This window comes from Hordeum vulgare, chromosome 1H (genome assembly GCF_904849725.1).
Source record: "Hordeum vulgare subsp. vulgare chromosome 1H, MorexV3_pseudomolecules_assembly, whole genome shotgun sequence".
In the NCBI taxonomy this organism is placed as follows: Eukaryota; Viridiplantae; Streptophyta; class Magnoliopsida; order Poales; family Poaceae; genus Hordeum; species Hordeum vulgare.
Genome location: NC_058518.1, coordinates 5,935,478 through 5,950,151, shown reverse-complemented (window position 1 = coordinate 5,950,151; position 14,674 = coordinate 5,935,478). Strand labels below are relative to the sequence as shown.

The window sequence follows — 14,674 nt, the reverse complement described above, 5'->3', positions numbered from 1 at the left end:
GATTTTTGGCTGAGAAATCCAGATATTGGCTGAATTTCGACCATCTCCGCCTCGGGCGAAAAGTACATTTCAGCTGGAAAATAGATTTTGATCAAATTTCATCCAAATGTTGGTCAAATTTCAATCAAATTTTTTGAAAATGACCACAAAATTTGGTCATCTCGATCTAGGGCGAAAAAAGTCACAAACCGAAAATCAAAACTATGCCACGTATTTCTGCCCATCCTAGCGTAACGGCAATGGTGATGCGAGGCACTTGCATGATGAATGGTTGGAGGAGTATGAAGCCGATGTTTACATGAAGCTGAAGGACCTCGACGATGGGACCCGGGAGTTGAAGAGGGTTTGGTTAAGGTGATTAAGCTATCTCCTTTCACGCTTTCTACTCCCAAGTTAGCTTTATAATATGTGCATGCAAACAACTCATTGAATATTCATGATTGCAATATGCTAGGTTCTTGATTCGTCATGTTGGACATTATTTTATCACCCTGCAGGTTCATATGTAACAAGAGGTGTGACAGCTCATGTAGTTTCTTATCATTATGTAGAGGGCAATCTATTTTTCACATGAAACATAATCAGAAACTGAGACCTTCATGTTATTTTGTTCAGCGGGCTAATTGGTAGTTTTGCTTTAGTATGTAGCTGGTAGTAGTGTCATATGTAACTCTACTGACTAACAAGCTACAAGCCCATATTTCCTTGCAAAATATATTAAGCGTCGACATCTTGCCTGTTTGAAATATTTCTAATTTGCAGCAAAAGGCTCTTTGGGGAGCATTAGGCTGAAAATTGGTGGAAAGAGAACCACGAGAAAGTTTATGGGAGATACAATGTGAGGAGCTCCAAACGAGCATCCTCAGCAGCCTTGACCCACTGGCCTAATAATGTACCCTTTTCCAGTTTCTTCACGTACAAAATGCAAGGCCAACCATCAACAAGAAATTGCCAATTGTGAACGGAATTAAAGGTTATGTGGATTGGCGTATAGACCACCATATGTGATTTTTCTTGTCTCATGACAGTTGATGGTGTGGTATTAGAAGACTGGTATGTAAGGTTTGATTAGTGCTTAATCACCATAGGCCATAGCATGGTCCCTATCCTAGTGTAATGTACATAATGTAGTAGAACTGATCCCGTTAGTTGTGAGGTTAATGTAGTCTATTTAACTGGCTAATTAGTCTTGTCAAAACCCAGCCCATTAACATATCTTGTTATGTGAAGGAAAAAAGAACATATATTTTCTTGAGTGGAGCTTAGTTGGATAAGTTCCTTATGATGGAACATGTACACGTGGCGAACCTTAACACAGATAAGCTATTTGTCTAGCTGTAGACGATGTACCAGTCAACTATGAGGTAAATGTGTGTACGTGGTGACTATCAATCACTACAAGAAATATGTCAACTTGTGACCTTTGGTCGATGACCCTTGAAGAAATGGTTGTAAATATATGACCATTTGAGACCAATTGGTCATAAGCTGTTCGGGGGATCCAAACCCTAAATCATAACTACCATTTTGGTCAGAAAGGTTGTAATTTCCTTGCACAAAATGGTCATAAAGCAGACAACACTGGTCCGCTTCCTTATTTCTATCTTATCACAATCAATATAGATGGCCATAGCCTTTTAAATTATGGTGCATATTGCTATGACTAGTCGTTGCAAGACTACGAGGGTAAGGATATGATGGGGCATCTAATATGAGAGGAGAATTCAATGGCCTTAATAAGTTAATTCGAGATGAGAACCCATATGCTTTCTATATCCGGTGCTTTTCCCACCAACCACACTTGGTAGTAGTTGTTGTTTTGAGATATTGCAAGGGTGTTCAGAATTTTTATTTTTTAATATGTGATCATGATTTCCAATCTCAGTACTTCATCTTGCAAGAGGAAGGATAAATTGCTTGACAAGCAAAAAGAGTTTCTTTTGGATAGGGTTGAGAGAGATGAGATGCCCACAGGAATAGGAAGATACCAAGAAACATACTTGGTCGCACCAGCATACAAACGATGTCGCTCTCACTACACAACCTTATCTTGCATTGAATCAATGTGGGACGCAATCATAGAAGTTTTGGGCATTGTTGAGGATGATGTGTGTGTTCCATGTAGGACTAGGAGGTTTGGTTCATCAAATGGAGACTTTTAGCTTTGTGTTAATCCTGAAGATGATGTTGATTTTTTTTTTTCCGTATGAGAAACGATTTATCTCTTCTATTGCAGAAGAATGATCAGAATGTTGTTTAGGTATACGAAGGATCTTGTTTGTATCTAGTCTGCTTGATATATTTTGCCCATGTACGCATACATGCATCTAAAATTATAATTATCTCATCCAGGCAATTTCATTGGTTACGTACCTGAAACTAAGATGATAAGTGTAAGGATATGTTAAACATATCCTTACACTTATCATCTTAGTTTCAGGGCGAAGAGCCATCAATGGAATTGTACAAATGGCAATCCAACAAGACACGCAATGCAAGGTTGTAAATTAACACCCATGCCTTAACCCGTCATTATTTTCATAGAAAAATGCAAGAGGAAATCAACTGAGAAATATTCTCCAGTGCCATGATTATCAAGGTCGTAACTTGGGCAACAAGAAAATAAACCTATCACATACAAAATATGTTTCTGCAATCATCAGGTCATAGTTCATTCCATCTCCAGAAAAGAAAAGTATCAGCTACAAGAATATTTTTATGTCATCACCAGCTCATAACTTCATTCCATCTTCAAAAAGAACACAACCAATTACAGTACACGTGTGCCATCCAACACAACACATAACAAGATTGTACTAAATTAACATCCAGGCCTTAACCCAGTCTCACTTTGCAACATCAAATTGCAAGTTGAAAGGAAGAAATATTGTCCAGTACCATGATCATCAGGTCATCACTCGGGCAGGGCTGAATCCAGACTTAATAGCTCGTTAAATCATCACAGTGCATTTCTTCGGACTCCTAGCGAGAGGAAAAGAAAGAGACCGATCAGGTATCGAATGTAATTCTCGCAAACTGATGTCATCTTGTGTCAGTGTAGCGGATCCCTATGATTTCTAAATTAATATCATCTTGTGCCTTATTTTTGGGTGGGTCAGGGGCGTCGAAGGCCTACATGTCGGGTGTCCACATTCCCACAAAGCCCTCCCTGATTTGTTGGTTTGCATGAAAATGGAAGACTGGACCAGTTTGCGGATAGATGGGGTACCGCGTTGGATGGGAAGTGCGTCCTGACAACTGGGTACGGATGATTATGGCCGGTTTGAGGGTCCGCGTTGGAGATGCCCTTAGGAGCTATGGAATTATAGGTGTGTGGGCTATTTTAACTCGCCGTAGAAAAATTGTCATCAAGCTTGGATTGCTTACCACGTGTGCCACATGATTTGGTAATCTTGGGTTAGTTGCAGGTAGTTGCATGAATATGTATCGGTTGTTTTACATGTTTATTTTTTTGGAAATCTCAAAAGGAAAAATAGTTTCTGCAAGTCACTTAAGTCGATAAGAGTTGACGTTGTTTTTGGTGAAAATTGAGCCAAAAGCTTTGCATGTACCAAGTTTATTGACACATGCACACATGGATGAAACACGAGTTGATGGTCAATGCTTTTATTATTTGTAACATTAAAAGACCCTTGCCAACAACAAGATGGCTTAACCTGTCGAAGGAAAAAAGAAAAACAATATGGCTTGCTAAATTAAACAAGATTTTGTTAAAATCATGCTTTGACAATGTTATACGCCAAGGATACAACAAAAACATCTAATATGATGAGCACTATATATCCTCGCGGGAGGATGCGTCATACATCTCATGAGCCTTATTGGAGCTAAAATTGCAACACAAGTAACATTTGACATCTACTGATCTTGGATGCGACATCCAGTTATTGAAGGCAACACAAACACTCCTTGGCGGGCTTGTCCGATGCAGCTCCTTGCCATAACTAGTTAAGCCACGACGACTTGTGCAATTTCCACACCGTTCTTGGTGCACAGATCGTGGCATCCACTGGTGCAGTGTTCCATGGCATCGTTCCCTTCATCAGTATGGAAAAAAAATTAATTAGGTGATACATCGATCATACACACGAGCAATGAGTTATTTAGGTGGGACTTTTACTACTATGAGACTTCTGGGGGACTGATGCATGGATTTTGTTTGTACTCCCTCTGTAAAGAAATATAAGAGTGTTTAGATCACTACTTTAGTGATCTAAACAGTCTTATATTTGTTTACGTAGGGAGTATATTGCAAGGTGTATTGCCTTGGGATTTGTAGCAGCATGCACATGTGATGGCTGGGGGTTGGTGTTAGTGATTGACCAAGTAACAACCAAGATCGAGAGAACCTTACCAGATGGAGTTACTTTGTTACACAAGGAAGCCGTGCACCCCAACTTGCAGTAGTTGACTGCTGATTTCCGGCAGGCAGCACCAGCACAGCAGCATATGTGCATGTAAATGTAAGCAAGCAAAAAATTAAACATATATCGATCCATCTCTTGCACAACATATATCCAGATGGAGCTCGCAAGCTAGTAATTAAAAACAAGTTCGATCCATCCATATCTTGCAAGTTCCATCCATATAGATATAGTACCACCATGCAAGATATCGCTAGACAGAGATATGTATGTTCAAACCGGAGTTGCAAGTAACGGTGAATGCAAAACAGAATGAGTACGCCGAAAAGAAAGGGTCGGTCGTTTGACATACCTTGTAGTGAAACTTTCTCTATATCAATATAACCGGACTTGCATTCAGTTCCAGCGTCGTTTGATATATAGCCGGCGGAAACACCGCAGCACTCTGAGACGGTGCTATCAGATTTGGCGCGGCAGTCAAAATAGGTAGGGACCGAGTCTAGATGACAACAGCAATGGGAGGCTTGCGCTTGCTGGGTTCGCTCCATGGCCACAAGACCCAGAACTAGGAGTATCATGGCCAAGGTCTTGACATTGTTGCCTCTCATAGCCATGTTTAATTCTTTCACACACGGTGATAGAAATGAATGACACTGAGATGAGATGAGATGAATCAAACACCTGGGCATCGACACTATTTATAGGAGATGGCTGGAGCGAGCTGCCCATGCATCTCAACTTGCAAGCTGCGTGGTGTGCATGTGGTAGCTAGGTGCTCAATTACTCTAGATCCAGATCTATTGCTGTGCTACAAGATAGTATTATATCAAAGGCATTCAAATGGGCATGTGCAATTTGCAACCCTCCTATAATTTTATAACTTTGAGATCGGGCCTGTTTGAGATCTCGACATCATGGATAAGATCGTGGATTTGGCTACTGTGAAATGATTATTTAGATCCTCGAGTTCCATCAGTACTAGTGCCCAATCACACCCATGTTAGTGAGAAACTATGCGTGATGATACCGTCACCAAGGTTTTGGCTATCGGGTGGATGGTTTTTACTGAGGGCGGGCGGGATTTGGTTACTTCGGTAAAATACCGTGCAGATTCCGTTCAAATATTTCAAATAAATCTTGAATTTAAATTTTAGGAGCCTATTGATAGGTGGTGAGCTTTTAATATTTTGATACATCCACTCCTAGACAAACTGAAGCCAAGAATTTTGAGGCGGAGGAAGCATTTAGCAACATATGGAGCAATGAATTCAAAAATAATAATTTTGTAAATTCTCAACTTGTAAGCTGCTCAATTACTCATTTACTCTGCTCCTTTGATCACTGGCAAGGTGACGCATCCGTGCATATGGTGTCGTGGTCGTGCTTGGGACCGCCAGCAGTGCCACAGAGCTAGACACGGACCCAGATCCAGATCCAGATCGATCGCAGTGCTCATAGTAAAAGCGTTGGCGCCGATACGGGTCCAGATCGATCAGAGTGCTCGAGTAGTAATATATTAGGCGGGATATTAGATATGATATGCATGCATTTGGGCATGTGCAGCTTGCTAGTTGATTATGGAGGCAGCGATCCACAGTCCCAAAGCAAGATGCGTCGTGTCTCCTTGGTCTTGAAATTGCAGTTTGTTTTAAAACATAGTACAACACAGATATCCACATATGTGTACATACATTTATGTCTATGACTCACACACGCATATCTTATCCTTGACCCTGTTTGGATCCATGGGTTAGAGTTAGAGTTGGTTAGATTGGACCGAACTAACCTTAAAATATCCAAACAGGAGGATTAGAGTTGGTTAGATGTATCTAAGAGAAACTCTAGCAGACCCTGTATAATCACGACTTGCAAACGCGTTTTAAAGTTCGACGAAGTGGGGTTTTGCGGGACGAAATGTTGCGCTGTAGAACAGAACCCGCATAATGAAACTGCATAATTTGAAAAATAAACATTTGCGGGCGAAATTGGAACCACAGTCATGATCATACAAACTACATTCAGTACTAGAGGGGGGCATCACCTACTGGAGCTCATCAGAGCTCACCAGAGCTACTAGCTATCCTACCGCACTACGTAAAATTGAGCTCACCGGAGTCGAGCTCGTGCAGTAGTAGATATCCTACATTCAGTCGTCGTCCTCGTCGGAGGAGAACTCGACGTAGATGCGCTTTTGCGCAGTTGCTTCACAGCGCCAGTCCTCCACCTTGTGGCCGAAGGCGATGGCTGACGCGACACCCTGCTCGTAGAGCACGGTGTCGATCTCCTCCTCCCTCCGGCGGCGCTGCTGGTCCTCTTCCGCCTCTCGTGCACTCCGTGCCAGCAGCACGGGCAGAAGGCTATCCGCCTCCGCCGGAGGGAGGAAATCCTCTTGTCCGACGACGGCCCCGGCACGTCGCTCCGCCATCGCCTCGGCCTCCGGCTCCATCTTCACCGACGGGAGCTCTTCGAGCTCCCTCTTCACCGATGGGAGGGAAAACGACGAGCGCGAGCTCGACGCCTCAAATGAGCTGCCGGAGAAGAGGCGGCCGCGCGCGCGGTCATACTCCTCTGTCTCGCAACGGAGGAGCGACGGCGGCGGCGTCAGGCCCCACTGGGTGTACCGGCGGGTGGCGCGCTTACAGGCGGCGTCGGATCTGATGCAACGAGCCCTCTCAGGGTCGTCGTTCCTACTGCTACCGGAGCTGGCCATCAAGGGCGGTGGAATGGAGCGGCTACGCGGCGAAATGGAGGCGCGCGGCGGCGGATTGGAGGCGCCGGCGGTGAGGTGGGGGGACTTTTCGCGGCGGCGGAGGGATAGGGTTTCGACCCGCATCCAGCGGTCGAACCCGCAGTTATACCGGTCGAGCGGTCGCGTTTACGGGCCACCGCAAAAGTTTTACGGGTCGGACCTCGTTTGCAGTGTCTGCTCTGGCAGGAAAAACAACCCAAAACCGTATAGTCGCCGGATTTTTTGCGGGCCGGCCGTTTTGTGGGGTCTGCTAGAGTTGCTCTAACCCACCCAAAAGAACTAACCCACCCAAGAGTTGCTTATTTAGGTTAGAGGTAGGTGGGGCCCAGAAAAAGTTGCTTTTCCCTCTGCCTCCATCACAGAAAATCCTAGATAAAGGAACCAAATCATTGAAAAAATGCATTTATTGACAATATAACCCTACCATCCAAACACCTCTTTAGTTAGAGTTAGTTCAGAATTTATTTAGAGTAAGAATCTAACTCTAACCTCTAACTCGGTTAGAGTATCCAAACAGGGCCCTTCTGAGCATATTCAAAATACGGAGCCGGTACAACATCTTAGGGATTGACGAGGCCATCATACATGCCTTCATGGTCGATGAATACACCTTCTTTCGTTGAATGAATATCATTGGAAAGACTGGAATAAATCCAGAAAAATATGAGCACTATTGCCAAGTATAGAAGTTGGACCCTGCTGATCGGTTTTCACCACAAGAAACCTAACCATCCAAGCAAGTTTCAGCTCATAATTGTAGCCTTCCTATAATTTGAAAACAAGAATTTCTTTCAGCCACATGTTTTGAGATCTCGATTGCATGGAATCTTGAGATGGTTGGAGCATGCTCCTGCTTATATACCTTACTTAGTTTCTTGGCAACATGCTTCCATACGTACTCATCAGCAGAATGGATGATGTCCTGACATTGGGTAAAAGGAATATTATGCCATCATCATGTGACAACTTGGGCAGTGCTGGAGGGCTTGTGACCACGTCAGTGACCATGATCGCCAGTGTGGTGGCTGGTGCGTGGATATGTCATTCCTGTGTGGGGATAAGATGTGGCGACGAGAGCAGGCGCGACCTCGTGTCCGCATATGATTGTTGGGTCACGCTGCCGATTCGTCCGATCAAATCAATTACTCTGCTCATTTTTCTGAAACCGTACGCCTGAAGGCATACATCACTTGTATTCATATATATATATGAGTAGGAGAACAGTGCAGAACAAACCAATGCACGTACAAATCATAGTTTTAAATAGCCCGCTATGGTCCCGCTATAGCCTCGCTATAGCCTTTTCAGAAGGGTGCCGCTAAATGGTATCATGTACAAATATGCCGCTATAGCTGATTTAAAGGCTCGTCGCTATTTGCCGTAGCCCGTTATTTAGAACATTACAAATACACAACAATACAAAGGATACAGGGAGCACTGTCCCAGCCGAAAAACATGGACGCCCCTGACATAAAGAATATTGTAAAGGAGACCCAAGAGACCTCCTTCTTCATCGTGAATGCCCGGTACCCGTTTCTCTGCCGTGGACGAACAATTGGCACACGAGGAGACACCAGATCTTCCACAAGCATGGAGCAAGAGTAGCCGAAATATGAAGTGAGCCAATAATTATATGATCAAACTTTGACACAAAATATGAAGTGAGCCAATAAACCACAATGAAGGTAGTCATATGAGCCAATAAACTCATACATGTAGTCGATCCGCACACGGACCGACAACGATTGTGATGTCAGAGGATAGCATAAGATATGTATGCCACGCCAGAGAGCTACTATAAGATATATGTATTGGAAACGCCTTGGCGCCGATACGGATCTAGATATTGATCACAGTGCTAGATTATACTAAAACATAGATAAGATATGCATTCAGTTTGGCATGTGCAGTTCTCTAATGAATGGGGAGTCAACGATCCATATCTCCCGATTCCCGGTTATAGCAAGATGCGTCCTGTCTCTTGGTGCTGAAACTACATCCATTTGATATATAAAAGGCGAATTTTATTTACTTATAGTGCCGCATCAAGAGAATGCAAAGTATCATGCTCGAACGCTCGGTGTCTGCATGATAGGATGCACATATCCAACAACAATACACATGCAAATAAAAAATCACAGCCCTTGGAAGTCCCCGTCGAAGCAAGCATACAAGCCATGAACATCAACCAGCATTGATGACAACACTCGGCTGAAAACAATGGCAGTTGGTTCAAACCCTAGAAATGCTTAGAGACCTTAATGACCATCAGTAGATGAGCGGACATTAGTGAAGGGAAGGAAGGAGGTGAATCCTAATCCGTGACTAACAAGACACGACGGCAGTAAAGGGTAAGCCAGATTTTTTTTTTCTTCTGAGGGTCAAAGGGTAAGCGGGTAGTTGGGCTGACGGCACTGTGGATTGTTGGGCTTTTGTAATGGGCTGGACTAACCACGACACAACTCTTCCTGATATATTCTCTTATGTGTGTGAGTTTGAGTGAGCCCAATCGCCCACACTGGTGTGTGTACATAGGCAGGGTCCAAGTCAGTTTACGAAACTTCTTTTAATTCAAAAAATATTGTTAAATAATTTTAAAAGAGAGAAAAGTATATTGTGCAAAAATTAAAATAAAATCTCTTTTGCACATACATACAATATGCATCCCATATTTGCCAACAAAAAATAGACAGTGTGTATTTGAAAAAAAAAAGTTAGCTCGTATTCAGAAAATTTCAACCCTGATTTATAAGAACTTCATCGGTTATATAAAGTCGTCAGTGCTACCAAGAACCCACATGGATAAATCCAGCATCCCGCCATGTCTTCATCGAAGTCAGCCAACGACAGTTGAGGATGGTGCGTTGAGCATTTGGGTAGGCATAACTAATATGGCCATGTAGGGGCCCTATCACCTTTTGTTGTCCGCCATGTGTGATGTTCTTATCATGCCTAATATGTAGACAATTGCTGTTATATGCCTCGTGTCTTCGCCACCATGCACAAGCCTGCTCATCCATGTGTCATGCTATTTTAATTCCACCGCTGTTGAACACCTTGTGTCTGCCGTCAACATGTTATTCTTGATTCTGTTCTAGTGCCAGCGCGACTAGCTCAGACCGATCATGAAGGTTTGCAGCCGCCTCGCATTGCCAAGGAAGATAGCTAGAATCTAAGGGCCTCACGGCGCCTCCCCGATCTGACCTGGGCTAGAAATTGATGAAGTTGGCGCTGGCTTGCCCCGATCCAATATGGTAGTCAGTAGGAGGCTGATCAGAGACATATCCAGACCATCTTGACGACCACTTTCCTTCCCAATTCGTTATGGACGAGGGGAATCAGCAGGAGGCGCCAACCTGCTCCGGGATAGGCCTCACGGCAAAGGGGCATCTACTTTGAAAACATGAATTTCTTCTAGCCACTTACTTTGAGATGTTGACCTTGCAAACAAGATCATGGATATGGCATGTGTCAACCCCTCGGCGGTGATGTCGTCGGGGAGGAGGCCCGGGAAGGTGTTGAGGGCGATGGCGGTGGCCGCGCCGGGAACGTGTAGCTGGTCGGCGACGCGACGGAAGAGGGCAACGATGGGCAGGTGCATGTTGCCGAAGACGCGGCCGTCGGGAAGGTCCCGGACGCGGTAGCTTCCGAGGCCCGGGTGCGCCGTCAGCAGCTCATCCGCTCGGCTCGCCGCTGCAAGTTCAAGTTTTTTTCATGCATTCGCCGGGTGAGCTTCCTCCATGCTGCATGGATGCACTTGTGTACAAGCTAGACCATCTCCTTCGAAGTATGAGGGTTTGAGACAAAAAATCAACTGTTACAAAGGCATTTCATTTTTTAACTTATTTCAACTTCAGTCTTTTTGTTCATTCACTATGCATCATTTTAAACTATATCTTCGAATTTCAACCATTTCTAATTACAAGTAAGGTGAGCTTCCTCCATGCTGCATGGATGGTTGATCGTGTCGTGTCGTGCGTACCTTTGTCGCGGATGTCGTCGCCCAGCGCGTCGCCTTGGAGGTGCGCAAGGAGCGCGCTGGGGCCGCCGGTCCAGACCAGAACCCACGGCGCCCCGACCGCGGCGGCCATCCAGACGAACGAGTCGCCGACGACGCAGGTGACCCTGCGGCGGCGCGAGCCGTCTCCAGCGCCACCCTCACCCCGCCGGCCTCAGCGGCGACCAAGAAGAGGCCGAGACGCGCCATGTGGTTGGGCGGCGGCGTCGTCCCGGCGCCACCCGAGCTTGGTGTTGGTGGCACCAAGCCGTCCGGGACCTCCACGAAGCGTAGGTTGGGCTCGAGGGCATTCTCCTGGTTCTTCTCCTACAGCTGCCATGAACTCGGCGTTTCAGGTGTTATAGGCCCATATCCATGAACTAGCTGAAGTTGCTCCGTTGCACGGTAAGTGGCCTGAACCGGGAAGGAGAGGCGCCTCTGTTTTGCTATCATGCACCCATCACAGATTTGCTCCACCTGGTCGAGGTACGGCATGCCATGTACCATCTCTTCTGCTGTAAGTGTACGAAGTGACCTGAAATTTACATGTCCATACCTCATGTGCCACAACCATGCTTGATCCTTAGCGTGAGCAAGCAGACACATAGGTTCAGTGGGCTGGATGTTCAGTATATACATCATGTTCTTGGTCCTATTCACTCGTGCAAGAACATTTCTTTCTCTGTCCCACACGGTCATTACTCCATCCTCACTTGCATACTTGCATCCATTTTCATCTAGCTGGCCCAAACTGATGATGTTGTTCTTAAGTCGAGGAATGAAGTATACATCTGTCAGAACCCGGTGCTCACCCGTGAGACACTTCAAGAGAACTGAACCTCGTCCACGGATGTCCACAGCAGAGCCATCGCCAAATTTGACCTTGCCGTTTACTGCCTCATCGAGCTCTGCAAACTTGTCGCGGCAACCGGTCATATGATTGCTTGCTCGAGACGTCCCGATCACCGCTTAGCTTCGGAAGCACCTGCTTCTCATTCAAGAACACTTGTTCCATCAACTCGATCTTTGCTGGGGCCAGCTCACAGGCTGCGATCATGAGCAGAGGTTGCTCATCTGCCTCCTCCTCCTGGGCAAAATTTGCCTGCTCTCGTTTGGGCTCTGGACAGTCAGACTGAAAATGTCCCATTTTGTTACAGTTAAAACACATGACCTTAGTGATGTCGAACTTACGGTGTTTCTTCTGCTTCTCCACGTCCTTGGTCTCTCCACGCCCGGCTTGTCCGCGGTCACCGCGGCCACCGCCTCGACCTCGACCACCTCCACGGCCACGACCAACGTTGCTACTGCCGGCTCCCGGTGACCCCTTTTTGCCCTTCATGAGCTGCTCAAGGGCTTGTGTCATCAGCATCAGTTGGTCCTCCTTCCCGCCGGAGTGACGGCGTCGGCCGCGCTGGCTCTCTTCGAACGCGGCGAGACGCCCAACTGCCTCTGACACGGTCATGGTAGTAAGGTCTCCCCATTGCTCGATGGTGGTCACGATGTCCCCAAACCGGCTCGGGACAGCGTTTAAGAGGACCTCAATGATCGACTCATCCGACACCGTCTCGCCCAGCGATCGGATTTCTCCAACGAGCGTCATCAATTTTTGCGCGAACACACTGACGGACTCAGAATCGTCCATCTCCATGCGATCGAGTTGGCGCTCGAGCTGCTTCACTCACGCCTTCTGGACACGATCTTCACCGACGCGCATGCGTCGGATGGCCTCCCAGGCCTCGTGAGCAGTCTCGCAGTTGGCCACCGCCATCATCACCGCGTCCGGGACGGACTGGGAGAGAGCGGCAAAGGCCTCCTCATCCTTTCCTTGGTCAAACTCCGCTGTGCCCTCCAACGCCGACCACACGCCGAACGGACGGGGCAGCACTCTCATCTTTACGGCCCACAGACCGTAGTTGGAGTCGTTGAGCATCGGATATTGGATCGGGACGCCGCCGGTCCTCGTTGGCGCGCGCTGGACGACCACGGCGCCATCATCTCCGGGCCTCCTTGCTGGCGGCGTGTACTTTCCGCCGCCGCTGCCGCCGCTGTTCAGATCCTTCTTCGGTGACGTGTCTTCCATCGCCGATCACCGCCGTCACAGCTCCTCCGATCTCCGCTGCCGTGCTCCGTCTCCGTGAACCCTAGCTCTGGTGCCAAATGTTGGATCAAAACACTCTCAGGATCACACACACACACGAGGTGGACACAAGGAGGAAGATGACCAGGAAGAGACACCACACACACGAATGTTTGTGAGGCAGTTTTGCGACCCGTAAATCTGTGCGTCTTTTCTGGCTTTGCTTTTATTCCATCCTAACAGAATTGCTGCCCACGATCCGGTTTCCCCGTGCCATCCCGCGGACAGATCGTGGCTAGCTGAATAACTGAATTACAACAACAAAGTAAACACTACAGCTAGTCTGTCGCACCACGTACAGAGTGTGCGTTATTGTTACAGAATATAACAGAAAAACAAACTTCAGTGCAACTGGGTTAATTTCAACAGTGTACAGGCGACGAAGACACTGCTCCATGTGGAGACGGAGCACCACCAGTTCGAGCGAGAGGGGCCGTGCGACGTGTAAAGGGGAGGGAGAAGGTTCTGGACAAAAATGTCTGGACCCAACAAATCTGTTGATAGAGGGCTCTCAAATATGTCCTCGTAAATTGCTTTCCTCTGCGAGCTCCAAATTGTCCATAGAGTCACGGTCATCTTTGTAAGCTCCACATGCGATAATAAGTCACTCATTGCAAACAGCCATTCCTTTGCCCCAGGATTAGTATTATGGAGCATGACACCATTTTCTCATCAGATAGTGCCCACACACTTCACGTCATGCTGCACTCGATAAGATTATGCCTCCAACTGTCTGCCGCTCCACAAAGAGCGCACACCGGGGACGAGGCCATGTTGCTATGATGGAGTAAATCCCCTTAAGGAAGTGACTGCCTGTCTAGCCTCCACGCATCTTTAGCTTTGAGGGAACCCTCAAATTCAAGATGGAGGTCCACCGATAATTATCTTGATGATCGTTTGAGATCCCTTGCTACTCTCCAGCCATTCCTCCCTCTATATCTTGGTTCGAAGAATCATGTTATATGCATAGCGGATGAGAAGCAGCCTTTGCAGTCAGGAGCCCACTCCCAGAAGTCTGAAATTCGTCGTGTGCATATGGGTATTCTTAAGATCGCCTCCCCATCATAAGGCACAAAAGTGCTCCACACCAGTTCCTCCTTCCACTCTCGCGTGGACGCATCTAGCAGTTGCGCCACCATCAATGGTGCATTCCTTGGTCGAGTGAAAATCGGCCGCATCATCTGATCCCTCGGGATTCAATTGTCGCATCAAATATTGGTAGTTTCACCATCTCTGATCCGTCGAATAATACCTTGTAACACTACATCCCTCACAACCACCATCGCCCTCCAAATTTGTGAGGGATTATGAAGTTAGGAAGTATTTAGCTTTCAATATCCTTGTATTAGGAGACAAAGACTACTGCAATATGCGCCATGCTTGTCGTGAGAGCAAAGCCATATTAA

The 14,674-nt window shown here is 46.5% G+C and overlaps 1 protein-coding gene across 2 annotated transcripts; it reads right to left on the bottom strand.

Moving 5' to 3' along the window:
- Positions 1-3,731: 3,731 nt before the first annotated feature.
- LOC123429640 (thionin-2.2-like) lies at positions 3,732-5,051 on the bottom strand. 2 transcript variants are annotated; one of them, XM_045113690.1, is made up of 3 exons: positions 4,738-5,051; positions 4,376-4,435; positions 3,732-4,058 (listed from the first exon to the last, which is right to left on the bottom strand). In XM_045113690.1, exons 1-3 carry the CDS (start codon positions 4,997-4,999, stop codon positions 3,970-3,972), a joined length of 411 nt encoding a protein of 136 aa, XP_044969625.1. In that variant the 5' UTR covers positions 5,000-5,051; the 3' UTR covers positions 3,732-3,969. The 2 variants fall into 2 exon arrangements, with proteins under 2 accessions (XP_044969625.1, XP_044969686.1); XM_045113751.1 differs by having other exon boundaries at positions 4,376-4,432.
- Positions 5,052-14,674: the final 9,623 nt, after the last annotated feature.